Below are 25,823 nucleotides of genomic sequence, written 5' to 3' on the forward strand. Positions count from 1 at the left end.
CCGGTCGATGTCTCTTCTCGTCTGAGCCCATATCGACCGGTGTTTGAGCCCGTCTCGCTCGTACGATGTGAGATCGCAAATTTCAGCCTAAAAGGGTGAACGAACGCGGTTGAGCTCTGGCTAGCGCCCCTGCAACTTTCGCTTTCAATGGACTCCTTCAAAGACGTCTCTCCACTTCACGATCCGTTCACGGCCTTGAAAGCTGGAGCTTCAAAGCGAAGAGGACAGGAGACCTCCTTCGCGATGCGCTCGCTCCTCTTCTCGACCTACCGCTTCAGCATGTCCAGCGAGCATGCGGGCATCTCTGCCCAGGACGCCTGCGATTTCTTGCAGGATGGCCCGACGTTCCTCTACGCCAACCCATCCGTCTTGTCCGTCGAGGCTGACCCTGTTGAGGCTGGCCTCTTTCAAGGTAAGCTTCCACGCATCGCTCCTCCGCTCCTCGGTGGGTGAACTTGACGCTGGTAGAAGTGTGCTGATATCCATGGCAAGTGACGGAGAAGCTCGACAATCCCGTGATGAGGGCGACAGCCTTCACTTCGCGCATCCAGGTCTCGGAGCAGGGCAGCAAAACCGTGTGGACGTCCGAGGCGGCCCTGGGCGTCCGTGTCAGGTCCGTCTACAAGGTCTCGTCTGTCGGTGGTTCGAAGGAACACCAGAAGGAGAAGGAGACTGTCAAGGACGAGAACACGGGCAGCGGAAAGGGGGTCGTGATCATCGACGAGGAGACGGACGTGAGAGCGCCGTTGGGTTTCATGTGGTATGTCCGGTGGCAGATTGGTGAGTCTCTTCCCCTTGGATGGCTCTGGTCGAGAGCCTGTAATCGGAGGGAGAAAGCTTTGTCATGCTGACTAGGAGCGAGACAGACATCGCGCACAAGAAGTTCCACAAACAGCTTGTCGAAGCTCTTAGAACGAAGCATCCTGCGTCTGCTTCTGTGCCTGCTCCAGGCCCTGCTCCAGCCTCTGCTTCACATCCTGCTCCCACTGCTTCCTAACCTTTGCATCGCCGATGTCTCTTCCATGTGTACACTATGACTACCTAGACGCTCATCATACCCAGGCTCTATAAGATCGAATATATCGGTATTCGAGAGTGACACGAGTAGAAGACTACATGTTACGATACTAGTAATAATGTATAGGTTTCCAGGGTAATAGACATACAACAGAGAAGAGAACCTAGTGGCGAAGAGTAAAAGAGAAATGTGGGAGGGAAAGAAAAGGGAGAGACAAGATCAGGACAGTAGTCGGCTTGCTTGGTTCTCGATTGCTTCCCAGAACTCCTCGTCGGTCGTCGAATGACCAATGCTGCCCTTGACTTGCTCGACGACAAAGCGATTGATAGGATTGTCTGGGCTGAGATCTGCCACAACATCTGGTGCTTGCGTGGTGGACTGATCGTCAAGACCGGCCTCTGTTGCTTCGCGCTTGATGCCCCTCGAAGAGCCTGCAGGATGGCCTTGCCGCAAAGCTTTCTCTTCGGCGAGGAGCGTGTCGAGGATCTCCCTTCCTCTCATCTTGTGGGCCTCTCCGTTGAGGTCCAGTGGCGTGCCATCGGCCGCCGTCTTGTGGGCCAAGAAAGACATGGCAATCGAGACTTCGTCTCTCATCTTTTGAGAGTCGGCATCCTCGGGTCTGCCACGCTTGGCCAGCTCCATCAGGTGCATCGCTAGCACCAGTGCGGCTTGGAAGGTGTGTAAACGGAAACCGACGAAGCGTTGCACGGCCCAGTTGACATTTTCGAGCTCTTGGCGACAAAAGATGATGCTTCGTGCCGCCTCGACACAAGCTCGAGTGTTCTGTGCATATTTGGATTCGTGGTGTCCCAGCACGAGAAAAGGGCGATGGAGACACAGAAGCCTGAACTGGATCATCTCGATGGTGATGAGCCGCTGCGAGGCCAGGTAGGGTCTCTGCGCTTGCAATAGCCGTACGTAATCGAGGTTCTCCGACGTACCATCGAGCTTGAGAAAGACGGGAAGTTCGTCAAATATGTGGCGCCACTTTGTGTCCATCTCCAGTACCACTTCCTGCGTCAGCTTGCCCCGCAGGTAGGCGTCGCTCGTCTCCCTACACAGGTCGCTTACTCGAAACGCGGTCTGGTACATATTGGAGTCGGTCGGTTGGCCTTCAGGCTTGGCTGCAGGCAGCTTCGAAGGTGCGTCTTCTAACCCTGTCGGCAGCTCGTCCTCGTCAAGATTGAGAGGGAGCGCGGTGTTGTACTGTCCGGGAAAGATGTGGTAGGTCCGGTCGAAGCTATCAGATGCGAAGTAGTCCTGGACAATAAAATGGTACCACATCTTTCGAGCTGTCTCGCGAACGAGGTGGGAGCGATCGGGGAACCGAATGGGGGCTTCTTTGGCGTCTCGAACGCCGGCATCTTCGTTCGTGCCCGGTCCCGAAATGAAGACGGGAAAGAAGAGCTTGCCGTTGAGAAATGGGCGACGCTCTTTGTAAGGCGAGTCTGGCTTTGCTGGACTGCTGTTCCACCTCTCGACATCCTCAGCAGCACTTCCCAGTCGATGGATGCTCATGGCTTGGGCCAGACGAATTGCAGTCGATATCAGGACGAGGTAGTAGACACCGTGACCCCTCGACAAGTGGTACTGACGGCTGGCTGATATCGCCATAAGTATGTTGAGATTGGGTCGGTTCTGAAAATTGATCATGGCCAAAAGGGCTTCGCCGGTGGCTTGCCAGGCCTCGGTAACGCTGCTAACCTCCTCAGGCTTGGTCACGAGGCCAATCCGGATTAGATCGGCGCTCTCGCTGAATTCCAGCGCGTTGACCATAAGCACGAACAGAAGCGCCAAGAAGGAGAGGTCAACGACCGGAATTTCTGCTTCGCCACTACTGCGATCTTCCCAGAAGGAAAGCTGGCCGCGCAAGGTCGCCAGCTGCATCTCGACGAGCCTCATGCTCAGGCCCGTGCTCAAACCGCTTGTCTGAATCAGCTTTACGGTCTCCATCAGACTGTCGATGACGTTGTCTTCGGGCAGCATGCCAATAATATCCCTGACCTTGTCTGTCGTGGCCTGCACGGTGAAAGGAAATCGGTTGGCAGTGACGGCGTCGAAAAACCTCGGTGCCGTCGCGTAGGGTCTCTTATAATCGACCAGCTTTTTGTTGTACACTGATGGGGCTTGACCAGCGTGCGGGTGATTCTGTGCGATCATGGCCAGGGCATCCGCGGCCATGCCTCGCTCCGCCTCGCTCTGACCCACGGCGTCGTCAGCACCACTCTCTCGGAGACGCGAGAGATGATCCCGCCAGGCGTTCGCGGCCGCAGCATTGGCATTCTGTTCCACGTACGCATCCCCGTTAAGACGCTCCCCAGCTTCAGCTAAAGATGCTTCAAGCGATGCAATCCTGCTTAGGAGCGCTTGGGTATTCTGCTCTGCAAAAGCAGCTCCAAGGTTGTCGGACCAGGTGCTGCTCTGTGCCAGAGTGCTGAGCCACTGAGCTGGCGTAGCATTGTTGGTGGCGGTGCTGCTGCTGTTGGCGCTATTGTTTATGAGGTGGTTGCTGTTGTTGTTGGTGCTACCGCCGGCCTGATGTTGCTGGCTGGAAGAGGCGACTCCCTCGACCCAAATGCACTTCTCCATTGGAATGCCATGCTTTTTGCACTGTCCACAATGCGGTCTCTCCCGATCACACTTCACTTTTCGATTCTGCATCCAGCCATCCGGTCAGCTTCCTTCGCCTTGTGAGTATCTGCGACGGTCAGGCTCACCTTGCAAGTTAGGCAGGTGTTCACCTTCCTCCTTTTGGTATGCTGTCTCGCTGAAGCATCGTGATTCGAAGCATTGGCGACGGCGGCAACGGCAGCAATGCTGTCGAGACTTGGTGCATTGCTGGCATCCATTCCATGATGTTGCTGCCCATCATCGGCGGCGTATGAAACATCGGCGTTCATCGAATCATCAGGATTGGGCGCAGCCTCTGGTGGGGGAGGGCCATCATACCCGTCATTTGCATCCACTTGCTGACCATGGCTCGACATGTCCTGGTCATGGTGCTGATGATGGTCAATGTCACCATAATGACCAGCTCCATTCGGTGCTTCGGTGAGCGAGTCATGCTCACGTTGCGCGTGCTGCTGCTCTTGGTGTTGCTGCTCATGCTCGTGCTCCTGGTGCGCCTGCTGCTGCTGCTGCTGCTGTTGCTGCTGTTGCTCTTGTTGCTGCTGCTGGTGTTGTTGGTGTGCAGCGGCGGCAGCGGCAACTGCTGCTGCTACAGCTGCAGCCTCTTCATGCTGCTGTTGCTGCGAATGGCTTTCTTCCATGACGACCTTTCTGCTCTCCACGGATCTTGCCCTCGTCCTTGTCGGCCGGTGGTAGCTCGACCGAGAAGGGAAAAAAAGCCATCCACTTTCTCTTCTGGGGGAAGCCCGAGACTATTATGTCATGACAGAGGGCCAGGTGACCAAACGTACGCGTGCGACGCACAGTCCTCTCAGCCGTCACTCACTTTTTGTCTGTTTGGCTATTGGTAAAGGCGGGCGTCCTCTTCCTCCTTGTACGCCGAAAAGGGGGGAAACGTCCTAACGGAATGGAGCCCAGAAGTGATGCAGTCGACATGGACAGGGCAAATATGCCATCGACAGTCGACTTTCTTCGGCAGGTCAGGCTGGACCCCGTCATGACCGACTACCAGGTGAAGCCGATGGTCATCGACAGCCTCAGTCGCAATCTATGGACGGACATCTTTCAGAGTATTTCCCCAGCCCACTTTCTGCCGCGCGAGCTGGCACCATCAGCTGTGCACGCTCTTGTCTTCATGGAGCAGTGTGGCTGGAAGCTATGCGAAGCGCAGAAGCGGGCTCACCTTGAGATCATGCAGAGAAGGAGGCACGCCATGGGTGGCGTCGCATCGCCAGAGGCCAATAGCAGCAGACCAGACAAGGGCAAATTTGTCGAGCGAAGATCAGCTACGCCACCACCTGGCGCAGAGTCAGACAGCTATCTCGGCCCGGAGTACGGTGAAGACCGGAAAGGCATGCCGTGCGGTCATATCTTCAAGCGCGGCGAGGCAATCTACCGATGCCGGTGAGTCCTTCCTTCCTTCTCCTCTTTCTCTCTTTTATCGCTGTCCTGTCCTCTGACTCTCTTACTTTCGACAACAGAGATTGTGGGATTGATGACACGTGCGTCCAATGTGCACCTTGCTTCAATGCTTCCAATCACGACGGCCACGACATTGTCTTTAGCGTGAGCAACTCTAGCGGAGGCTGCTGCGATTGTGGCGACGAGGAAGCATGGAAGTCCAGATTGTGCTGCAAGTATCACGACACCAATGAGGCGTTACAACCATCTGCCGAGAGCGTCGAGGCGGGGCCGAGCCGAAGCGAGCATCCACACGCCCAGCAAGGGTCTGGAGAGGCGATGGAAGAGGACCAACAGGCCAGTGACGAAGAACTCTCATACAGCAAGGGAAAAGCACCGCAGAGAACTTCTCCAATGCTTGATGGTGACGATCAGCTGGACAACCTCATCAGCGCAGTCCCCCCTCAGGTTCAAGCCTCTCTGTCCTCCTACATCCAATCGATGCTCAACTTCGTCCTCGACACTCTCGAGCACAGCCAGGAGCAGACGGGTCTCCCTGGGGGGCCGGATCCCATCGAGGCGATCACACGGCAGCCATCACTGAGCCCTCCTGCGAGCGAAGTGTCCAAGTCGCCTGGCTCCTACTTCGACACGCTCGTTTGGCCTTCCTCAACGCGAAAATATGCGGTGGTGCTTTGGAACGACGAAAAGCACAGCTTTCGCGAAGTCATCGATACTGTCTCAGAGGCAACTTCCCGGTCTGAGACAATGGCAAAGGGTGTAGCCGAGCGGGTCGATCGTCATGGGAGGGAAATTATCGACATTTCAGACGATCTTCGAAAGCTCTGCATGCTCGCTTCCAAGCTCATTCAGATCGACTTGGCCGTGACGGTGCGACCTGCGTACGATACCTTTGCTGAGGAGGTTGCGGGACACGTCTTGAGTTTCTTACTGGATCTCGTGAACGCATCCATCTTTGTTCCGTCGGCATCAACGTCATCAACAGTCCACCCGCTCGATGGCATGACGCCCAATGCCGCCGCCATGCGCGCTCTTGTCGCAAGAGACCTGCTCAAGCCATGGAAACATCGGAAGCCAGTACCACAGAATCGGATGAGCAGCTACTTCTTTGATGTCACCGACCTGCGCTGCATCGACGGGCTTTTGCTCATGGACAGCAAGATGTGGAAGGAGGCGAGGGGGACGTGCAAGTCGCTGTATATGGCCCTAATTGGACCCCGCGAGGTCAAGCGACAGGTGGCGATTCGATTTGCAAAGTTCTACCCCCGTCTTATCGAGACGTTCATTCTTCGGGATCGCGAGTGGGAGCATTCGGTGTACTTCCTCACAGTCCAGCTCTTCAGCGTTCCTTCGATCGCTACCGAGCTTGTTGCAGAGATGGACTTTTTTGAAAAGCTCCTTCGGATACTTCACGCTATCTTCACCGACGGACTCACTCCGGCGTCTCTTGTCCTGCAGACTGCTCCACTGGCAACTGACCATGCAATACTCGCCTCCATCGTGTCGCGGCAGTCGCGGTGCTACAACATCTTCAACGACATTCGGTACCTTGTCGCGGCCGAAGGCGTCCAGACGTTAATTGCGCACGATTGCAAGCGGCTCGACGCTTTCCTCGATTTTCTTTCTCTCTTCCAAGCAATAGCGCCAGAGAAGAGAGCCGCTGAGCAGCACGTCGAATACGAGGTTGAAACGTGGATGCAAGTGCTGCAGGTGGCGACCAATGTGGCCAAGATTACAAAGACGTTTGGAGAGGCCTACGCGAGAGCAAGCCCCAACGAGTACCGTCAGGCGCTTTCTCTGGTCTTGAAGAGAACCTTTTGGCGCTGCGAGAGTCTCTGCCAGAATGACCCAAAGACCTACACGCCCATCGAATTCCACGTTGAGCAGTTCGACAATCGACAGTACCGGTGCCTCGATTTTCGTGTCGATGAGGCCAACGTGTCTTTCCATCACCCAATGCATTGGCTTCTTGCCGAGTTGTTCAAGCACGTTTCCAAGTTTTCGTACGATTACTTGCGACAGGAGAACGCCAAAACGCTGCTGGACCTCATTCCTGAAGACAACAATCCTGACGACCTGCTCGTGGTCTTCGACTCTCCTCTGCAAGTTGCCGTGAAGGTTGCTCAGACTCGCTCGGGCATGTGGGTCCGGAACGGTTTTGGCATTCGCTCCCACGCCCACCACTACCGCGACACGATGCGAGACGTCATGTACGACCAAGACCTTTGTTTGCTCCAGTGCAGCCTCGTCTACACCGATGTCGACCAAATGCTTGTTACGATGCTGGATCGTTTTATCGTCATTGACTGGTTTCTCGGCGAAAGGAGCGTGCCGATCTCGATGGACGAGGAGCAGTATCGATTCAACGTCGAAGAGTTCCTCTTGCTCCTCATTACGATACTGTCGGAGACGTCAATGACTATAGACTGGTCAATGGAGAGACAAGTGCGACGCGAAATCGTCCACTTCCTTGCCCTCAGCCAAGGAACCTACACCGAAGTAAGCAAGCCGGTCTTGGAGCGATTGAAGGATCATTCAAGCTTCGACCGGATTCTCGCGGCTGTCTCGACTTTCCGAGCGCCCGATGGGACGACAGATCTTGGCATCTTTGAGCTCAAGGACGAGTGCTACGACGAGATTCAGCCCTACTTCTTTCACTACACGCGCAATCAAAGGGAGCTGGCCGAGCAAACGCTGCGGGAAAGACACAAGCGGAAGCACAACGGCTCCGACAGCGGCTTCGTTGTCGTCCCCGAGCGACATCTTGCGGCGGGCCAGAGCCCATTTGTCGATGAATTGCGGAGTGTCTTTGAGAGCAACGTTCTCCTCCGTATTGTCAAGTCGACGATTTCAAACGCACTCGAAGACGCCGATGGTGCCTCAGATTCGTACGTCGACATGGCTTTGCAGCTGGTCATGCATGGTCTGGTCGAATGCGGTGCTCCTTATGCTGCGCTCCTGACAAAGCCGCTCAGCCATCTGACGCATCCGCGGGTCGACCTCGAAGGAGAAAGCTACTTGGACTTGCTCTGCAAGGTGCTCGACAATAAGAAGCTTGAGGCTTGCCGTGCAAGAATGCAGTGGATCGTCGACAAGGCTTGCGAGCTTGATCCTGAAGGGGCTCGAAAGGTTGTTGATGGACATCTCGGGGCTCGGCAGGCTACCATGTCCCATGGATCCACTGCAGCGCCACAGATGTCCACCGAAGACGTCCGGCGTGCAGCAGCAAAGGCAAGGCAGGCAGCCATTATGCAGCAATTCTCAGCCCAGCAAAAAAGCCTCCTCGAAAGCCTTGAAGATGAGGACGATGAGGATGAGGACGACAAAGATAGCGACAACATCGATATGGCGGATCGAGACTCAATGGCGGTCGATGACGACCTCAAGCACCAGGCGGAAGCACTGGGAACATGCATTTTCTGCCAAGAGGAGCTCAACCACCACTCGGCCTTTGGAAGCCTTGTCTACGTCCAGCCCAGTCGTGTCCTCCGAAACACTCCGCGCCATGATGCCGTTAGTCTGCAACAGAGTCTTGAAGCCCCTCTCGACATGGACCGCAGTGCGCCAGACGGCAGGAGACGAAGTGACGCTTTCCGCGAGAATCAGTCTCGCTCGTCGCAAGGCGCAGCTTTCCCGGCAGACGATCACCGCTTTGGCTTTTATGCATCGACTTGTGGTCACCTGATGCATACCGAGTGTTTCGAGGTCTACTGCCACAGCGTGGAGCAGCGGCATGCCCAGCAGATTGCTCGAAATCACCCAGAAGATCTCTCTCGGTCCGAATACGTGTGCCCACTCTGCAAGAGTCTTGGCAACGTCATCTTGCCCGTTCCCCTTCCATCAGGTTCAGCCTCGATGATGATGGGCATTGAGACGGACAGATCTTCAATCGGCGATTGGGTTCGTAAGATCAACATCGACATTCTCAAAACGTCGACGAGCAATGTTGCCACCGAGGTGCAGGAGACCGAGCACGGGACGGGATCGTTCACCATCTGGTACGCCGAAGAGGCTCAATACTTGCTTGATTCTGCTTTGCAATCTGGCGAAGTGGACACAGACCATACGCTAATGATCGAGCGTCTGATGCGAGTACTTAGACCGCTCTCGGTCAAGTCGCGTCCCCAACGAATGGCATACCAGAATCGAACGATCATGGCGCCACCGAGTCGGAAGATGTATGTGCCAGAGGAAGTGGTCGCCTACACAATCAGCGTATTAGAGGTGTCGCAGAGGGGCCACACCCCCGGTGCCGGTCATTCCTCGACATCGAAATTGTCGATTGACGGAGCTACTACCCTGGCCGACGCAATGTCCGAGCAGACAATCAAGCTTCTCCAATCATTGGTGATCGGCTTGCGCGATACCGCGGAGCTGACACGGCCTGGAAGCATGAGCATCATGAGGCAAGGTCTCCTCAAACGCCTGCTGCCGCACTGGGGTGGTCACGATGCTGTGCGCTCGCCTCTGCTCTTGCGATCGCCCCTCACCATCCTCGTTGAGGCGGCTGCTCTCGCGCCTGAGAGCTTGCAGCAGATCACTTCGCTCATGTTCTACGTCAATCTCGTCCAGGTCGTATTTGGTCTGTCGCAACCCAGCATCTGGCCTCAGTCGCACAATGGCACCGTCAATCGTGGTTTGTCGGGCTTGAGGCACATCGACTTGGATGCTCAAGACGTGGCCATGCTCAAAGTGGTCTTCCCAGAGGTACGCGCAATGGTAGCCAACATTTGCGGCTTCATCGGCTACTCACGCGGCAATATCACCTTGGGCATCGACCATCTGGATGACCAGAGCCTTGCAAAGATGATCTGCACCTACACGCTACCTTTCCTGCGCCGGGCAGCGATCTTACACAAGGCCATGGGCATTCTTCCAGAATCTGTTTCTTCGGCAGCAACTCCTGCCGACTCGACCACCGGCGAGTATGTGCGCCTTATGCATCTTCTTGCCATCCCGCTGCCAGAAGTAGCCATTCCAGTGCAATCTCAGCGGCAGACGGCGATCGCGGGCCTCATCGAGGGATGGATCAAGCATGCGTATGCGCAGCTCGCTTCTCTCTTTCGTCCCTTGCCCATCCAGCCTTCTCCGCTTGGGTTCGGCTCCATCAACATTGGTTCCTCGCTGTCGCACATCCACACTTCGCCGGCGCATCCTACGCTCCAACTCGAGCATCCTCACATCTACGAGCTGGTCCGCCTTCCCTCGAATCTCGCCGATCTGCTCCAAGAGGCACAAAGAAGGGTGTGCAAGCGGTGTAAAGAAGTGCCACCGGAGCCGGCGCTGTGCCTCTTTTGCGGGGAGATGCTCTGCTACCAGTCATTTTGTTGCCAGTCGGGCGAGGACGACGATGAGAGGGGCGAATGCAACCGCCATTCTGACGACTGCGGCGGATCCATCGGTGCATTCTTCAAGGTCAAGTCCAACATCGTCATTCTCCTCCATTCGGGCAACGGTAGCTTCACGTACAGCCCCTACCTCGATTCTCATGGCGAGATTGACGTTGGTTTGAAGAAGGGAAGGCCCCAGCACCTCCACAGGCAGCGATACGACGAGCTTAGGAAGCAGTGGCTCCAGCACGGAATGGCCAACATCATTGCCCGGAAGATCGAAGCGGCGATGGATCATGGAGGTTGGGGTACAATGTAGGCCTTTGCATAACTCTTTTATTGTTTTGGGCATCTTCAACCGTTTCCGTTTGGGCACACACACATACACACACTTGTATCTATTTGAGGTGGTACATAACAGAAGCAACTCAGAATTTACAATTCTTTCATTTCTTCGGGGTCTATGCTGTAAAGGAGACGGATCCCGTTCGGAACCTCGTCGAATGGGCCAGGACGTGGAGGGGAACTGCGCACTCTACGATTTCCAGCTTGGCCTCTTGGTTCGGATTCGCCTCGTCTTCTCTTGCTTCTCCATCGTCCTCCTTTGACAGCACCGAGACGGACTTGGGCGTATGGGGTCCCGAGAGGCTCGAGACGCCTCTAAGAGCAGCATGGTACGCTGAGAAAGCATCCCTCGACGAACTGGCCTCCTCGAGGTGGACTGGCGGCACCGCCCTCTTCTTGTTGCCCTCTTCTGCCGGCCTCGGCGCGCTGAGGGTCAAGAAGGACATGCGAACAGTCCAGGCCAGCCGCATCCCGCTTGTGACAAAGTCTGGCGTGGCGCCCGAGGGTATTGTCAGCTGGAAGCCCACCTGACCAGCGTCGAGGGTATCCTGATGGAATTCTGCATGGACTCGTTTCGTCATCTGCCGCGACCGGGCAGAGGGAAGCGTGGCGAGGGTAGGCTCGATCGCTTCGTGCGTCTCCAGCGTTGCGGCGATGCGAACGACGCGCGCAATGCTCCGGGAGCGGTTCATTGTCACGACGCCAGAGACTGTGTCGCCCAGGCGAAATTTTGACTTGACAAAGGTGAGCACAGCGGCCACTTGTCCGTCTTTAGAGATATCGTACGAGACTGATGATGGGGGCCAAACATCAGCGGTGCATCTGTTCTTCTACTTTCAAGGCTTCTGTTACTCACCCTTTTGAGAGTTGCGGCTCAAGACTTCGACTGCCTCCATCGATGTCTTTGGCACATCGTCATCTTCGCCCAAGATGTGACTTCCCGAGTTGTGGAGGCTTGAAGCCGACGCGCGTCTTCCCAAAGCCGACGAGGCTCGCGGGAGGGGAGTCAAGCTGTTGGTGGGAGACAGAGGCGGGGCCTGTGCCCCGTCCAAGGCAGAAGATGCAGACGAAGACGGCGAGAGCGACTGACGTGCCTGCCTCTGCGCAAGCTCTGTCGCTCGCTCAAGATCGGTCGGCGCATCGTCGTGACTTCCCGTGTCATCTTGGCACGAAGCCAGCAGGTCGCGAGTATATGCCACCAGCTCCCTCTGATTTCCGTCTGGTGCGCCTATCTGTCAATATGCTGATCTTCACTCTGTCTTCATTAGACTCACCTCTTAGAGTAGCTGCCCTTTCTCGCCTCGTGACTGAGTCTCTTCTTCCGATCGCACTACCGTTGCCGTCTCCAAATCCCGCGCCAACTTCGACCGGTTTGACCACTGCCTCATCCCTGAGGTTGACGACTGGATTCGTCAAGTCGAAAAAGGCTGTGACGCCCGTAACGCTGACGAGGTTGTAGATGCGTAGCGGAATCCTTACCAATCTGCTCTTTTGCTCATTTCCTCCTCCTCCTCCGCCTCGACCTCCTCCCTTTTTAGACTTGACCAAGCGATTTGTTCCCAGTGTCAGGGTATAGGTAAACGAGAACGATTTGCCCATGTAGGAAGGAGGCAAATCTGGAGGCAGCGGGATCCTAAATGAATCTGCAGCCCCGTAAAGGTCAGCAAGGTCAAAGGGTGAAATGGAGGAGAAAAGAACGATTGGGGAAGACTTACAACTACGGGATTCGCCTGGGGCAAGATTGAGGTCCACCGCAACGATGCTGGGCGGCGTGCAGAAGACTGGAATGCTCCTGCTCGCTATCGTCTTTTCTCTTGTGTCGATGAGCGTGCTTCCTGTCCTGCGATGTGTGCTTCTCGACGATGATGGAGGTGCGCTTCTCAGCAGCATTCCTCTCAGATAGGTGCCCCACCCATCTTTGGACATTTCCGCTGACGTCTCACTGGCCAAATCGCCGCCTCCGACGGGCGTTGAGGGTATACCGCTTCCTGGACCGTTGACAGAGCTGCCACCAGCTAGCTTTCGCTTGACTTCCTCGAACTCACCCGGCTTTACCAGGCTCTCGTTTATCTCGAAGCTGCCTCCAAATTGGGCAAAGCTCCAAAGCAGTGACTCGGTGCCCGGAGCAGTCTGGCCCGTAGAAAAGAGCGGAGAAGAGGAGTTGGGCGCACGCAGAGCTTTCGGCGTGTTGGGGCCTGGAGCAGACGAAGAGGCGATAGACGAGATTGAATCGCGCCTCCCATGATCTCTCGTCTTTGCCCAATTCGAGAAATCTTCCCGCAACACGCTCTCCATTGTGTTATTCTCGCCCAGATTGTAAAAAGCACCTAGCCTATTGCTGCCGCTGCCTTGACGCAGGTCGAACGAGTCACGCGGCGTTGTGGGCGTCAGGCTCTGCGTCGGCGTATTAGCGTCCGAGGGCGAAGGTTGCTGAGATTGCTTGTCAAGCTCAAATGTCGCGACAAGGTCCTCGGCCTGGACCTGGGCTACTGACTTTTTGCGGCCATGAGGATGTGAGGCGGCGATGGGGTTGCTCGGTCTTCGCAACGAAGAGCTGGGTTGCCGCGACGAGAGGGGCGATCCGCTGGGAGATTGTTGCAACTGTTGCTGTTGCTGCTCGAGGGCCATGGCATCGAGACGATGATACAGCGAGGGTTGATGTTGGCCATTTTTCGCACCTGCCGAGGTCGGAGTCTGAGGATAGCCCATACCTAGACCTGCAGGCGTCGCGTTGTGATCGATATTTGTATGAAGGGTCTTCGATCGCATATGCTTTCGCTTCCCAGGAGTCGACTGTCCCGGTGCTGGCGCTGCCATCGGCACCTCCGGAGGCTTTGCCTTGCCGATGAGGCTTCTCCTCGGAGGCAGTTGAGTGTACCACCATTCGGCACCCTCGTCTCCCTCATTCATCCGTGTACCTTCCTCCTCCTCGGCCTCAGCTCTCTGGCGACGATAGTACCCTTCATCTCCACCACCTTCGCCTTCAGGGGACCCCTCATCAAACGTGGAAGCGAGCTGGTTCTGACGAGCAAATGTCTTCACATCGACGCTCTTGGATTTGTTATGAGCTTTGACTCCCCACGCTCCTCCACTCGAGGAGTTCGACGAGATTGACGAAGACGCCAGGTGGGAAGATGGACCCGCTGCGCCCAGGGAGCTCTCGACCTGCGGTGCCGCGAAAGAGACAGCTCTCCTGGGTGAAGAGGTGCCGTTGTAGCCATCTTCAGGGTAGAGATGCTGTTGACCGTTGCCGAAAGCGGGTATCGAGGGGAGCGGTTGGGTCTGAGGTGTTGGGACGAGGGTGTTGGTAAAGGTGATGATGCAGTGGAAGTCCTCACCCGCAAAGAAGGACGACTGCGAGGGCTCAACTTCCACTAGTAGATTCGACATGGCGTCTGTTGCTTTTCTGGCGCCGCTGCCGTGGTTCGTAGTCGATGCTTATGCGTCAGGTCCCGCCCCCACCGTGGCCTGAGCGAGAAGGTGAGCTTTACAGCCTCTACAGCGTTGTCGTTTTGGGCGCGCGCCGTTCTGAAAATTCACGTGCCTCAATCGTTCAGACTCCACCTCTGACCTTTAAAAAGTCTTGTTCTTATTTTCCTGTGCCAATCCTGCAGCTCCTGAAGCCTCTTCGTCGCCCTCCTCTCCAACTCCGCTTTCGGTTCATTCTTGCGCGGCCTGCTTCGCCTGAGCCACTCACTGTCGCTCACTGGCAAGGCGATATCTTCACGTCGAGTCCAAATGGCTGCGTCCTCATTTGAACCGTCCACGGGCGCGCCCGGTCTGACGCTCGTCACGGGTTTGGCCGGGCACAGCGACCGAGCGTGGTCGCTTGCGTGGAATCCGACGATGCCAATTCTAGCCTCGTGCTCTTCAGACAAGGACGTTCGTCTCTTTTCCTATCGCTTCCCAAAGATTGACCCGACGTCATCGTCGGACGTCGACATGGCCGACGCTGGTCAAAAAGGCGAACAGAGCAAGAAACCTCTCGCTCCCACGTTTGAGCTCAAGGAGACGATTCCCACGGGCCACCGGAGGACAGTCCGGGATGTGGCCTGGCACCCGTCGGGAAAATCACTGGCCACCGCATCGTTTGATTCGACCGTCGGAATTTGGGAGCGAGTCGCCGATGTCATGGCCGCTGCTGGTGGGGGACAATCACGGCATGATGACGATGAAGACGAAGTGATGGCAAGGGGTTCCGAAAACAAGGACGATGGCGGGGCAGAGTGGGACTGCATTGGGACCCTCGAGGGTCACGACAGTGAATGCAAGGCCGTCGGCTTCAGCTACACGGGCGGTCTTCTGGCCAGCTGCTCTCGCGACAAGTCCGTCTGGGTGTGGGAGGTCCAAGGCCAGGCCGAATTCGAATGCCTCTCGGTGCTGATGGAGCACTCGCAAGACGTAAAGACACTGGCCTGGCATCCCAAAGAGGAGCTGCTCGCGTCCGCGTCGTACGATGACACCATCAGGCTGTACGTCGACGATCCCTCTGACGACTGGTTCTGCTATACAATCTTGACGGGCCACGAAGCAACCGTCTGGAGCCTGGCCTTTTCCCCCTGTGGCAACTTCCTGGCCTCCGCATCGGACGACTGCACCGTGCGCATCTGGCGCAGGCTGACGGCAGCGCAGGCCGAGGAGAGGGGCCTCAAGGCGAACCCAAAAGGTCCAGGGAGGGAAGGAGATCGATGGCACTGTGTGCGCATCATCAAAGGCTGGCATACACGAACGATATACAGTGTGTCATGGGGCGGCATTAGCTGTCTAGATGAAGACCAGCAAGAAGGTCTCTCCACGTCACTGGGCAATATCGCCACGGCCGGAGGCGACGGTCAAATTGTCGTATTCCAGGTCTCGCTCTCCGACTCCGAGGCCTCGATGCAAAGCGGGCAAAAGGGCGGCCACCAGCAAGTGGATCTCGCTCCCAAGGTGGAACTCATTGCCCGGCAATACGAGGCACATGGCGATGCCGATGTCAATTGCGTCTGCTTTGCCCCTACAAAGCTCCAACGGCTTCGCTCATTTATTGAGGAAGAGGAAGAGGCAAAGATCAAAATTAAGGAGCTGAGCGAGTCGGAGATTGAGCACGAGCACCAGAGGAGCAGGCTTGAGCGGGGCACCAGCGGGGCAGAGCACGGCGACGACGCGGTGATGTCACTGGGCGGTCTATTGGCCAGTGCAGCAGATGATGGGACCCTGAAGGTGTGGTCGATTCCTAGAGTTCAAGTCTCATCTCCTGTAGTAGACAAAGCAACATAGATAGAGGAGTGAATGATGAACTAATTAGAGCAACATCACCTAAAGATAGCCACTGGAGGGCTATCTTTGCTTGTGAGAGGTCTACATATTCAGAGGCTGTCTTGCATATGCCCGTCGCCCCTATTCATACGGTGTCGCCCTCCTCTTCCTATGGTGCCGCATCTTTCCTGCTTTCTCCTACGAGAATGTAAGTCATGTGGGACGAAAGCATCGTTCCTGCGAAAGCAGAACTGTAGAGCGGTGACGCTGTCGCTGTAGCGAACAAGATCAGAGTAACGAAGCTGTGTCATGGCTCAACTTGACCATCGCCCTCGTCGCGCTGACAAATGGTCGCGTCTCCCTTGGATCGACTGACTAGTAGGTCCGTGCGCGCTCCACCATGGAAAGGGTCGTCCGTCCGTCCGCTTGCTGCAGTCTGACAGAGCACCGGCAGACTAGGGTTTGGATTGCTAATGCGTAGAATGGCATGGCCTCTCGTGCCCTATCCCCGAGCTCCGCGCCCGGCCCCCCTTTCCTCACTTATCTGCACCGCCCTCCGTTCCTCTTCTTGATGCTCTCGGCTGTGCGTCGCCGACTGCTGCTGATTCCTCATAACAGACAAGCACCGTTTGCGAGACCCCTCCATTCGACGTCAATTGTCAGCATGCCGTCCCAGCGCGTCAAGGTGGCCGATGCCTCATCTGCACCCAAATCGGGCCAACACAAAGCCTACACCTTTGCCGGTGAAGGCGACGATGCGGTCCAAGTGTAAGTGTAATAGTCTTCTCCGCGACACCGCATGATGGTTAGCTGAGCAACATCCTCCTTCTCCTCTTCTCCTCTTCTTGCTGGGATGGGAACAACAGCCTCGTTTCCAACGTCTCGGGCAAGATGTATGCAACGTCTGCAAAGTGCACCCACTACGGTGCTCCCCTGGCCAACGGTGTCCTGACCGGGTCCGGCAAGCTCATCTGCCCTTGGCACGGCGCCTGCTTCGACGCCAAGTCGGGCGACATCGAGGATGCTCCTGCGCTCGACAACCTGCTTTCGCTCAAGCTCGACATTGACGAGTCCAATGGCGACGTCTACGTTGAGGGAGATCCTGAGAAGCTCAAGGGCAAGCCAGGACAGGCGCCCACATGTCAGAAGGCGACACAGAAGGGCGGCAAGGGCCTCGTCATTGTTGGTGGAGGCAGTGCAGCCATTAATGCCGCCGAGAGCAGCAGAAAGGTGAGCAATCGCCAAAATTAATTGTTCCCTTCAAGCGATGGGCTGACAGTAGCGTAACCCTTGCAGAACGGCTACACTGGACCGATCACGATCCTCTCGGCGGAGAAGCACGCACCCATTGACCGGACCAAGTTGTCCAAGGGCCTCGTGAGCGACGCAGACGCCGTCGTCTGGCGTTCTCCCTCGCACCTCGGCTCGGTCCTCAAAGTCGACCTCAAGCAGGACACGGCCGTGACAAAGGTCGATGTGCAAGCCAAAAAGGTACACTTTGGCTCTGAATCCGTCGACTACGACACGCTCATCCTGGCTACGGGCGGTCAGGCCAAGCGGCTGCCCATCGCCGGCGCAAAGGAGGGCGAGCTGAAGAATGTGTTCACGCTGCGCGGCGTCGGTGATGTGGGCGCTGTCCTCAGCGCAGCCGGAGACAAGGGCGACAAGGATGTTGTCGTCGTCGGCACCTCTTTTATCGGCATGGAGGTCGCCGTGGCTTTGGCCGGACAGAAAAAGGCAAAGAGCGTCAAGGTTATCGGCATGGAGGAGGTTCCCTTTGAGAAAGTGCTTGGCAAGGAGGTCGGCGAGGGACTCATGAATGCCCAGATCAAGAACAACGGCATCAAGTTCTACAATCAAGCTGGCGTTGAGCGACTTGAGGGAGAAGGAGGTACGGTGAAGTCGGTCGTCATCAAGGATTCGAAGGGTCAAGAGGTCAGTCTCGACGCGCAGATCGTCGTTCTGGGTGTCGGCGTTGCTCCGGCGACCAGCTTCCTGAAGGACTCGCCCGGCTTCCCCGACTTGCTCAAGGACGGCAGCATTGCCGTCGACGAGCATCTCCGTGTCAAGGGCGTCAAAGACGTGTTTGCATGCGGCGACATTGCCACGGTCCCTGCCCGCGATCCCTCGGCGGGCACGGTGCGCATCGAGCATTGGAACGTTGCAGCTAACCATGGCCGATCGGTTGGTGCCCTGCTCGCTTCCAAGCAGGCCAGCCCGGTGCCTTTCCAGAAGCTGCCCATCTTCTGGTCCGCCCTCGGCAGCCAGCTTCGCTACGTCTCGGATGGCAACCCGCCTGGCTTTGACGAATGCTACGTAGATGGCAAGCCAGAGGAGCTCAAGTTTGCCGCCTTCTATGCCAAAAAGGGCAAGGTCAATGCTGTGGCGACGTGAGTGCCTTTGACCGGTGTAGAAATTCGCAGACACTGACTACCCCATCGCCACCTCAGCATGGGCGTGGACCCGCTCATGGTGCACAGCGCCGAGCTGATGCGCACGGACCGAATGCCTTCGCTGGAGTCAATCAAGAAAGGCCAAGATCCGCTCAGCGTATCCCTCGCCTAGTCCAGCAACATTGTAGGCTGAGCAAATTCCCTTTTCAAATTGAGGAGCATTATATGTGCAAAGCGGAATGACAATCTAGAGTTTGGAGCGAGGGCTTCCCTCCTCTTCGTCGTCTTCTTCTTCATCATCATCCTCTTCGAGCTCCTCAATGTTTCCAATGACATCGAGCTTCCTGCCCTCTTCAAAGTCCATGAGCCCTGCTTGACCGCGCCGGACTGAGCCAATGATGACGAGCCCCCCACCGTCCTTTTTGGACCGGGGAGAGACATAGACCCTGTTGAGGGGCACATCTCCTTTGGCTTCCACCTGGCTCTGTGTCGTCGATGACGAGGGAGCCTGCGGGGGCCAGAGGGCCCTCTTTTGGAGCTTGGACGCAAGAAAGTCGCCAGGAAGGACCAGAGGAAAGACAAAGGACTCTTCGCCCTCCTCTTCTGCTTCCTCGTCCTCGTTGTCCTTCTTCTGTTCGCGGCCGCTTGCCTCCGTCGTGTTGGTGGCATCGTCCTTGCGCCAGCTGAAGCTCGACAGGTTCACATTGGTGCCGCTTCCCGGCAGCGCGCGGGGCATGACGCTCGTCACGCTGAGCCGACCCTCGTCCTGTCGGCCACTGGACGACGAAGACAGGGGTGGAAGCTTGTCCGACACCCAGCTCAGCGCAGGCGGGTTCGAAGGCATTCGATCCCAGTTGTAGTTCTTGCCGCCCAGACCCCGCGGCTCCTCCTCCACGGTCGTGGCGGGAGAAGACGAGGAAGACGCTGGGGAGGACTGCTCAGGCCGGCGGAAGATGAGTGGGCGAACAGATGCGAGTGGATCGGGCGAACGGAGAGAGGCTGCAAGGTCCGACAGGATCTGAAAGCAGCGAGGAGAAAGGTGAGTGAGCCAGCGATGGAGCAAGAGAGGAGAAAGAAACAAGACGTACATAGAACTGAGGGGGGAACATGACGACCTTGTCGCTGCAGCCCAGATCGACGAGCTCCTGTGGCGTCGCGAGTCGCAGGCTGAGTGTCTCGGTGCCGTCTGCCGACAGATTGAGCAGATTGGAGGTCTTGCTGCTGTCGGCACCCTGTGGCGATGAGGTCAGGGGACCCAGCACATCGGCCTTGTCGAGGACGGTGAGAAAGAAGTGGGCATCGAAGCGCTTGGCGGGACGGATGATGGAGCGAGGCCTGCGTGGATTCAGTCAGCGGTGATAAAGAGAAGGCTTTCGTGAAAATAGGAGGAACTCACGTCACCCAGTTGGAGTGGTGGTACATGGGCGCGAGGGGCGGCAACAGTGACTCGACGTCGCTTCCAGAGAGAGACGACGCAATACGAGCAAGGAAAGGTGTGAAAGCCCTGGCATCGTTGTGAACCTAGAGTGCAGAGAGACTGTGTCAGCAAATGTCCGTGAGAATAAATCAGGAGACGAGACTTGCCTCCTCTCTGATCCGCGCCCACTCCTGCCTGTCAATGCCTGCCTCGGTAGGCCCTACTGCTCTGCTTCGAGGAAGACCTTGCGAGGGTCCATCGGCAGCAAGCAAGACGAGCCCCGTCTCTTCAAATGTCTCGCGCAGCGCACAGAGGCGGAGCGATTGCCAGTACACGGCATCCTCCTCGTCCTTTGCTCCTGTGTTGGTGCATGGCGACAGGCTTCCAGCAGCCTGGCGCTTGATGGCGTCCTCATCGGCGAGGTCCAGTACACCCCCGGGAAAGACGATTGCAGAGCGAAACGAAGATCCGTCTCGCGCACTCCGCTGCACCGTCAGCGTGGCGTATTCTTGCCGGCCTCTTGACGAGACGGGGCACAATACGATGAGCGAGGCCGAGGGGACAGGCGTCATGGGCTTGCCCTTTGGTCCAGTCTTGGCGTCATTGGGCCATGTTCCCTTCGGACCGGTGAGAGGGCCGAATGTATCGGTGCTGCCACTGCTGCCACTGCTGCCACTGCTGCCACTGCTGCCACTGCTGCTTCTCGAGCTTGCCATTGTTGGTCGGACGTGTCTCGAGGTATGGAGAAGCAGCCTTCGGAGTAGCATTGACCAGCAAGTCGCTTCCAAGCACTTGGCCTCGCCCTGCACTTCTCTCTTCTTGATTATCCGTTTTGCGGGGAGCTTGGTCGGAAAATCAAGATGTCGGCCAACGGCTGTCTGCTAAGCCGGACCGTGGAAAAGTCGCGCGCCACGTGAGTACAACAGCGACGCGTCAAATTGTACGCACGCGTAAAGTACATGACGCGAGCGCGACCTAAAGAGCGTTTCGTGGTCCTTTTTGCTCCTTCCCAACGCGACTCCCACCGTCGAACGACAGAAACACCACAGAGAAGCTGCAGAATGGTGAGTCGACTTGGAAAGGAGTCGGACGAGTTCAAGAGTGATAGGGCAGGGGGAAGCTAATCACTCTTCCCCCACAGTCGTCGTCACCATCACAGAGGACAAGCCCGGGGGACCAGTCGCGCAAGCGAAGGCGATCAGTCTCGCCTGGCCCGCTCGGCGGCGGATCAAGTCGCAATGACGTCGAAGGCGCCCTCACGCCCATGGATGCCAGCACACCCGCTGCTCTTGCCGCCTCTACCCCAGGCGCGCTGAGCGGCCGGAGCAGTCCGCCACCTTCGAGTCTGCCTCCTTCGAGCCCGCCAATGGCATTCAGCGACCTGCCCGATGAGGACGACGAGGAACGAGGCGTTCGAGACGATGACAGAGATGCTCGAAGGCTCGGAGACGAGTACGATGACGAAGAGGATGCCGAGGGCGAAGATCTTTTCGGCCAAGGAATGGAAGAGTGAGCTATGAACTACTTGCAGGTCGGAAGCGGACGTTGACTGACGCTCACCTTACGCAGTGACTATACCCACAACCCCGCGCTCGACAACTATGATCAGGCGCTCGGCATCGATGATGATGCCTCGGTTGCCTCAATGGACGCCACTACTCGCCGTATGGCTGAGCTTAAGATGCAGCGACGCGACCGAGCCGAAGGAAAAGGCCGCTTCGGCCAGCGATCGCGTGCGCCTGCCTTTATGCAGTCCGATGACGAAGACAGCGATGCTGGCATCGTTGGCCGTCGCCGCCGTCGTCACTACGACGAGCGCCCAGACGACGATGAGGCCGCTGAGATCGACATTCCCTTGGAGCAGCTCAACGACATCAAGACCGACAGCATCGAGAGCTGGGTGGCAATCGAGAGCGTGCGGCGAACGATCGCAAAGGAGTTCAGAAACTTCCTCGTCACCTACATCGACGAGGCCGGTAACAGTGTTTACTCCGACAGAATTAAGACGTTGGGTGAGCTCAACTCTGAGTCGCTCGATGTGTCGTTCTTGCACCTCGTCGAGGCCAAGGCCCAACTGGCCTACTTCTTGGCAAACAGCCCCATGGCCATTCTCCCAATTTTTGACGACGTCGCCTTTGATGTCATCCTCCTTTACTACCCCTCGTACGACCGTATCCACAGCGATATCCACGTGCGCATTGCCGAGCTGCCCACCACGTCTTCGCTACGCGATCTTCGACAGGGTCACCTCAACTCTCTGGTCCGTGTCAGCGGCGTCGTGACGCGTCGCACTGGTGTCTTTCCCCAGCTCAAGCATGTCCACTTTGACTGCCTGAGCTGTGGGGAGATTCTTGGTCCCTACACTCAGAACTCCAACGAAGAGGTCAAGATCAACTTCTGTTCCAATTGCCAGAAGCGTGGTCCCTTCAGAGTCAACACCGAGAAGACTATCTACCGCAACTATCAGAAGATGACGCTGCAGGAGTCGCCTGGTAGTGTTCCTCCCGGCAGATTGCCTCGCCATCGCGAGGTGATCCTGCTCTGGGACCTCATCGACTCGGCTAAGCCTGGTGAAGAGATCGAAGTCACGGGCGTTTATCGAAATGGCTTCGACGCATCGCTAAACACAAAGAATGGCTTCCCCGTCTTCGCCACCGTCCTCGAAGCCAACCATATCTTCAAGCATGACGATGCCTACGCTGCTTTTCGCCTGACAGAAGAAGACGAGCGGAGGATTCGCGCCTTGGCCCAGGAGCCTAACATTGGCCAGAGGATTCGGAAGAGCATTGCGCCCAGCATTTATGGCCACGACGACGTCAAGACTGCCATTGCGCTGAGTCTGTTCGGAGGCGTTCCTAAGGATATTGGAGGCAAGCTGCGGCTTCGAGGTGACATCAATGTCCTGCTCCTCGGTGATCCTGGTACGGCAAAGTCGCAATTCCTCAAATATGTCGAGAAGACAGCAAGCCGAGCGATCTTTACTACTGGTCAGGGAGCCAGCGCCGTTGGTCTCACGGCCAGCGTGCGAAAAGACCCCATCACGCACGAATGGACGCTGGAGGGAGGTGCCCTGGTTCTCGCTGACAAAGGATTCTGCCTCATCGATGAATTTGACAAGATGAACGACGCAGATCGCACCTCGATCCACGAAGCGATGGAGCAGCAGAGCATCTCGATCTCCAAGGCCGGCATCGTCACCACGCTCCAGGCTCGATGTGCGATTCTCGCCGCTGCCAATCCGACTCGAGGGCGCTACAACCCGACGATCCCCTTTTCTCAGAATGTCGAGCTGACGGAGCCCATTCTGTCGCGATTCGACGTCCTGTGCGTCGTCAAAGACACGGTGGATCCGGTCAAGGACGACATGTTGGCGCGATTCGTCGTCGGAAGCCACACGCGCAGCCACCCGCGCTTCGACGAGGCTATCGACGAGGACCGCGTCGCAACGTCGCTCGACGCCGATCTCATTGATCAAGACACACTGCGCAAGTACATCATGTACGCACGTGCTCACGTCCGACCCAAGCTCAACAGCATCGACCAGGACCGAATGTCGAGGCTCTACGCCGATCTGAGGAGGGAGTCGCTCTCGACGGGAAGCTATCCCATCACTGTCCGTCACCTGGAGAGCATGATCCGTATGGCGGAAGCCAGCGCAAAGATGCACCTCCGCGACTACGTCCGACGAGACGACATCGACGTCGCAATTGCAGCGACTGTCGAGAGCTTTGTCAGCGCGCAGAAGATGAGCGTGAAGCGGACACTCGAGAGGGGCTTCCGCAAGTATCTGCACCAGAACAAAGACCAGCATGAGCTCCTTGCCTTCCTTCTTGGCGGCATCATCAAGGACCGTATGCGTTTCGCACACGCAGGTCGGGCAGCAAGACGCAGCGGCGGACCCAACGATGTCGAGGGCCAGACGATTACGGTGCCCGTCTCGGAGCTCGAGACGCGAGCAAAGGAGAAGAATGTCTTTGATGTACGAAGCTTCCTTGGTTCGAGGCTCTTCCGGGCAAACGAGTACGTCTTTGACGAACAGGCCAGGACCATCTCGAAGCACTTTGGTCCAAAGAGACGGGCGGCGACGGCGCCAGCGGACGAGGACCTTTGATCACATACCTTATCAGCTCCCTCTCGTGTATATTCTGCCCCTTTGTCACTCTTGTTTTCCGTTTTGTTCTCTTGACTTCTTCATTATAATGCGATGTATTCCAAAATCATGCGATGCTGGGTATGCGAGACGTATTTACAAATGTCGACGCTCTTCCATAAGACCCTGCTCTTGATCTTTCGACGTTGCGGAGCGGCTTCGATCGAATGCTCTCTTTCTCTTTGTCTTTAAGGCCCAAGCAAAGGAACCGACCATGCCGAGGGCCGCGAATATCAGGGCAAAGACCGAGACAGACGCGACGTGGCTCTTGAGCCATTCGACGCCTCGACCGATGCGCAGGACCATAGAAGCGTCACTCTTGTGCCACGAAGAAGCGCCGAGATGCTCGAAGAGGGGTGTGACTACATGCCCATTGAGCTTGTGTTTCGCCTCGAGAACAACCATGGAAGCCATGACACCGTCGTCTCTTTGGCCCCACATGTGCTGTCGGAATGTACGGTGCATCGTCGAAAAGAAGTGGCAACCGGTACTGAACATGTTGGTGATGTATGGCGAGCCGAACCAGGACATATTGTAGCGTTTTAGTGACCCGACGAGGTGCGCCCAAAAGGGATGATCTGCGTACGCGATAATAATAAGTTCCTCGTTGTCCTTTACCTCCAAGCAGAGGAGAAGAAGGGTTTGGAGACTCACTTTTTGAAGAAGCTATGAAGGCGTTATTAACGCCCGTCGGGTTTGCAGGTGGCGTGACAAAATACTCGGAACGAATGAAGTCAAGCGGCTCCAGGCACTTGAGGTCAAGGTCGAGGTAAACGCCCCCAAAGGTTTCAAGGAGGAGGTATCGAAGGACGTTCGACCGTTGGATTTCTTTTCCAATCTTTATCGTGAGTTCCCCAGAAAGAGAAGGGAAGGAAAACATCTGGCTCACCTAAGGGGTAACCGCGATAAGTCTCAAAGAGGTCAGGGTAATACTTTGCGACAAATGCATCGGCCTCCTTGTCCTCCCATAGCCTGAAAATCCAGTGTGGATGCAGATCCAAGCAGCTCTGTCTTGCCTCAGTCCATGTCGGCCGCATTTCGAGACCACCAAGCCTAACTTGATGAATCTCTGCTGGGATCGGCGACGACTTGTTCGTAGCCACACCAGAGACTTTATCGCTCAACCTCCTTCGCTGTTCTTCCAATTGAGCATCGACGTTCAATGTCACGGCTCCCGACAAAGGAAAGAGAATAAAAGTAGCGACAAGCTGTTTGACATCGTCAGCCAAGATCTTTATATGACGGGCCCTCTTACTCACGCTGATCGCCGCCTCTCCTCGATTCACTAGACCGGCAACGGAGCTATAAGCCAGGATCAAAGTGAGTGTTATCACCAAGATCAAGGCACTAAGCCAAATTCGAAGCTTCGGACGACGTAGGCTGCCCTTCATCGTTGTCCTATGTAGCAGACAGGAGGCCTTGTAAGGAAGAATGGGGCGCGAAAGAGATCGATTGTCGATCTCGGTCAAGGTAGAAACACATGCGCCAACTACGGATACGACAATCCGAGATCTCTACCGTGAAGACCCTTGTTTCTCTTTCACTTCAGACAGCCGTGATACGGGGCAATGAACCAATGGTGCCAAGGATCATACCGCCGGGAATTAATTTCGTTCCTGTTCTATGCCGTAAGCGAGCTTGGCAGAACCTCCCAAATTGCAGTATACCCTCGATGCAAATCTTCTCAGAACGAGATCTGCTGCGAGTCAGGCTAGGGCACCATTGCAAATTGCCGTCGGGGTCCTTGCCGCGATCAGAGGAGGGTTTCCGAAGCCACATGACGATGGGCTATTTGAAATTTTTGAGATTTGGTGGATCTTGTGGAGAAAGGACCTCTTGCCGACGGTCTTGGCAAAGACAAGTGATTATTTAGGATATGCAC

The 25,823-nt window shown here is 56.4% G+C and overlaps 11 protein-coding genes across 11 annotated transcripts; 5 read left to right on the top strand and 6 right to left on the bottom strand.

Annotated features, from left to right (window-relative positions):
• Positions 1 to 15: 15 nt before the first annotated feature.
• FA10DRAFT_263811 (hypothetical protein) lies at positions 16 to 1,153 on the top strand. Its single transcript, XM_025520382.1, has 3 exons — positions 16 to 412; positions 493 to 780; positions 867 to 1,153. Exons 1-3 carry the CDS (start codon positions 148 to 150, stop codon positions 995 to 997), a joined length of 684 nt encoding a protein of 227 aa, XP_025380308.1. The 5' UTR covers positions 16 to 147; the 3' UTR covers positions 998 to 1,153.
• On the bottom strand, positions 1,097 to 4,171 carry FA10DRAFT_263813 (hypothetical protein). Its single transcript, XM_025520383.1, has 3 exons — positions 4,089 to 4,171; positions 3,736 to 4,008; positions 1,097 to 3,673 (listed from the first exon to the last, which is right to left on the bottom strand). The coding sequence occupies exons 1-3, from the start codon at positions 4,122 to 4,124 to the stop codon at positions 1,238 to 1,240; spliced, it is 2,745 nt and encodes a 914-aa protein (XP_025380309.1). The 5' UTR covers positions 4,125 to 4,171; the 3' UTR covers positions 1,097 to 1,237.
• Positions 4,172 to 4,467: 296 nt separating this feature from the next.
• On the top strand, positions 4,468 to 10,847 carry FA10DRAFT_263814 (hypothetical protein). The gene is made up of 2 exons (XM_025520384.1): positions 4,468 to 5,050; positions 5,128 to 10,847. Exons 1-2 carry the CDS (start codon positions 4,554 to 4,556, stop codon positions 10,715 to 10,717), a joined length of 6,087 nt encoding a protein of 2,028 aa, XP_025380310.1. The 5' UTR covers positions 4,468 to 4,553; the 3' UTR covers positions 10,718 to 10,847.
• FA10DRAFT_263815 (Rgp1-domain-containing protein) lies at positions 10,778 to 11,487 on the bottom strand. Its single transcript, XM_025520385.1, has one exon. It carries the CDS (start codon positions 11,433 to 11,435, stop codon positions 10,860 to 10,862), a length of 576 nt encoding a protein of 191 aa, XP_025380311.1. The 5' UTR covers positions 11,436 to 11,487; the 3' UTR covers positions 10,778 to 10,859.
• FA10DRAFT_263817 (hypothetical protein) lies at positions 11,421 to 14,163 on the bottom strand. Its single transcript, XM_025520386.1, has 2 exons — positions 12,459 to 14,163; positions 11,421 to 12,386 (listed from the first exon to the last, which is right to left on the bottom strand). The coding sequence occupies exons 1-2, from the start codon at positions 14,131 to 14,133 to the stop codon at positions 11,902 to 11,904; spliced, it is 2,160 nt and encodes a 719-aa protein (XP_025380312.1). The 5' UTR covers positions 14,134 to 14,163; the 3' UTR covers positions 11,421 to 11,901.
• Positions 14,164 to 14,346: 183 nt separating this feature from the next.
• On the top strand, positions 14,347 to 16,038 carry FA10DRAFT_263818 (WD40 repeat-like protein). The gene has a single exon (XM_025520387.1). The coding sequence runs from the start codon at positions 14,482 to 14,484 to the stop codon at positions 16,000 to 16,002; it is 1,521 nt and encodes a 506-aa protein (XP_025380313.1). The 5' UTR covers positions 14,347 to 14,481; the 3' UTR covers positions 16,003 to 16,038.
• A 360-nt stretch (positions 16,039 to 16,398) lies between these two features.
• On the top strand, positions 16,399 to 18,569 carry FA10DRAFT_263819 (hypothetical protein). Its single transcript, XM_025520388.1, has 4 exons — positions 16,399 to 16,749; positions 16,848 to 17,211; positions 17,278 to 18,371; positions 18,432 to 18,569. The coding sequence occupies exons 1-4, from the start codon at positions 16,469 to 16,471 to the stop codon at positions 18,544 to 18,546; spliced, it is 1,854 nt and encodes a 617-aa protein (XP_025380314.1). The 5' UTR covers positions 16,399 to 16,468; the 3' UTR covers positions 18,547 to 18,569.
• Positions 18,238 to 20,640, bottom strand: FA10DRAFT_263820 (hypothetical protein). The gene is made up of 4 exons (XM_025520389.1): positions 19,959 to 20,640; positions 19,771 to 19,895; positions 19,463 to 19,709; positions 18,238 to 19,392 (listed from the first exon to the last, which is right to left on the bottom strand). The coding sequence occupies exons 1-4, from the start codon at positions 20,505 to 20,507 to the stop codon at positions 18,622 to 18,624; spliced, it is 1,692 nt and encodes a 563-aa protein (XP_025380315.1). The 5' UTR covers positions 20,508 to 20,640; the 3' UTR covers positions 18,238 to 18,621.
• A 142-nt stretch (positions 20,641 to 20,782) lies between these two features.
• On the top strand, positions 20,783 to 23,999 carry FA10DRAFT_247228 (MCM-domain-containing protein). The gene is made up of 3 exons (XM_025519444.1): positions 20,783 to 20,855; positions 20,933 to 21,300; positions 21,361 to 23,999. Exons 1-3 carry the CDS (start codon positions 20,853 to 20,855, stop codon positions 23,900 to 23,902), a joined length of 2,913 nt encoding a protein of 970 aa, XP_025380316.1. The 5' UTR covers positions 20,783 to 20,852; the 3' UTR covers positions 23,903 to 23,999.
• An 18-nt stretch (positions 24,000 to 24,017) lies between these two features.
• FA10DRAFT_14320 (hypothetical protein) lies at positions 24,018 to 25,762 on the bottom strand. The gene is made up of 4 exons (XM_025518051.1): positions 25,201 to 25,762; positions 24,831 to 25,149; positions 24,596 to 24,769; positions 24,018 to 24,519 (listed from the first exon to the last, which is right to left on the bottom strand). The coding sequence occupies exons 1-4, from the start codon at positions 25,330 to 25,332 to the stop codon at positions 24,038 to 24,040; spliced, it is 1,107 nt and encodes a 368-aa protein (XP_025380317.1). The 5' UTR covers positions 25,333 to 25,762; the 3' UTR covers positions 24,018 to 24,037.
• On the bottom strand, positions 25,059 to 25,762 carry FA10DRAFT_263822 (hypothetical protein). Its single transcript, XM_025520390.1, has 2 exons — positions 25,201 to 25,762; positions 25,059 to 25,149 (listed from the first exon to the last, which is right to left on the bottom strand). The coding sequence occupies exon 1, from the start codon at positions 25,718 to 25,720 to the stop codon at positions 25,487 to 25,489; it is 234 nt and encodes a 77-aa protein (XP_025380318.1). The 5' UTR covers positions 25,721 to 25,762; the 3' UTR covers positions 25,059 to 25,149; positions 25,201 to 25,486.
• Positions 25,763 to 25,823: the final 61 nt, after the last annotated feature.

Source organism: Acaromyces ingoldii, assembly GCF_003144295.1.
Source record: "Acaromyces ingoldii strain MCA 4198 unplaced genomic scaffold FA10scaffold_1, whole genome shotgun sequence".
Taxonomy (NCBI): domain Eukaryota; kingdom Fungi; phylum Basidiomycota; class Exobasidiomycetes; order Exobasidiales; family Cryptobasidiaceae; genus Acaromyces; species Acaromyces ingoldii.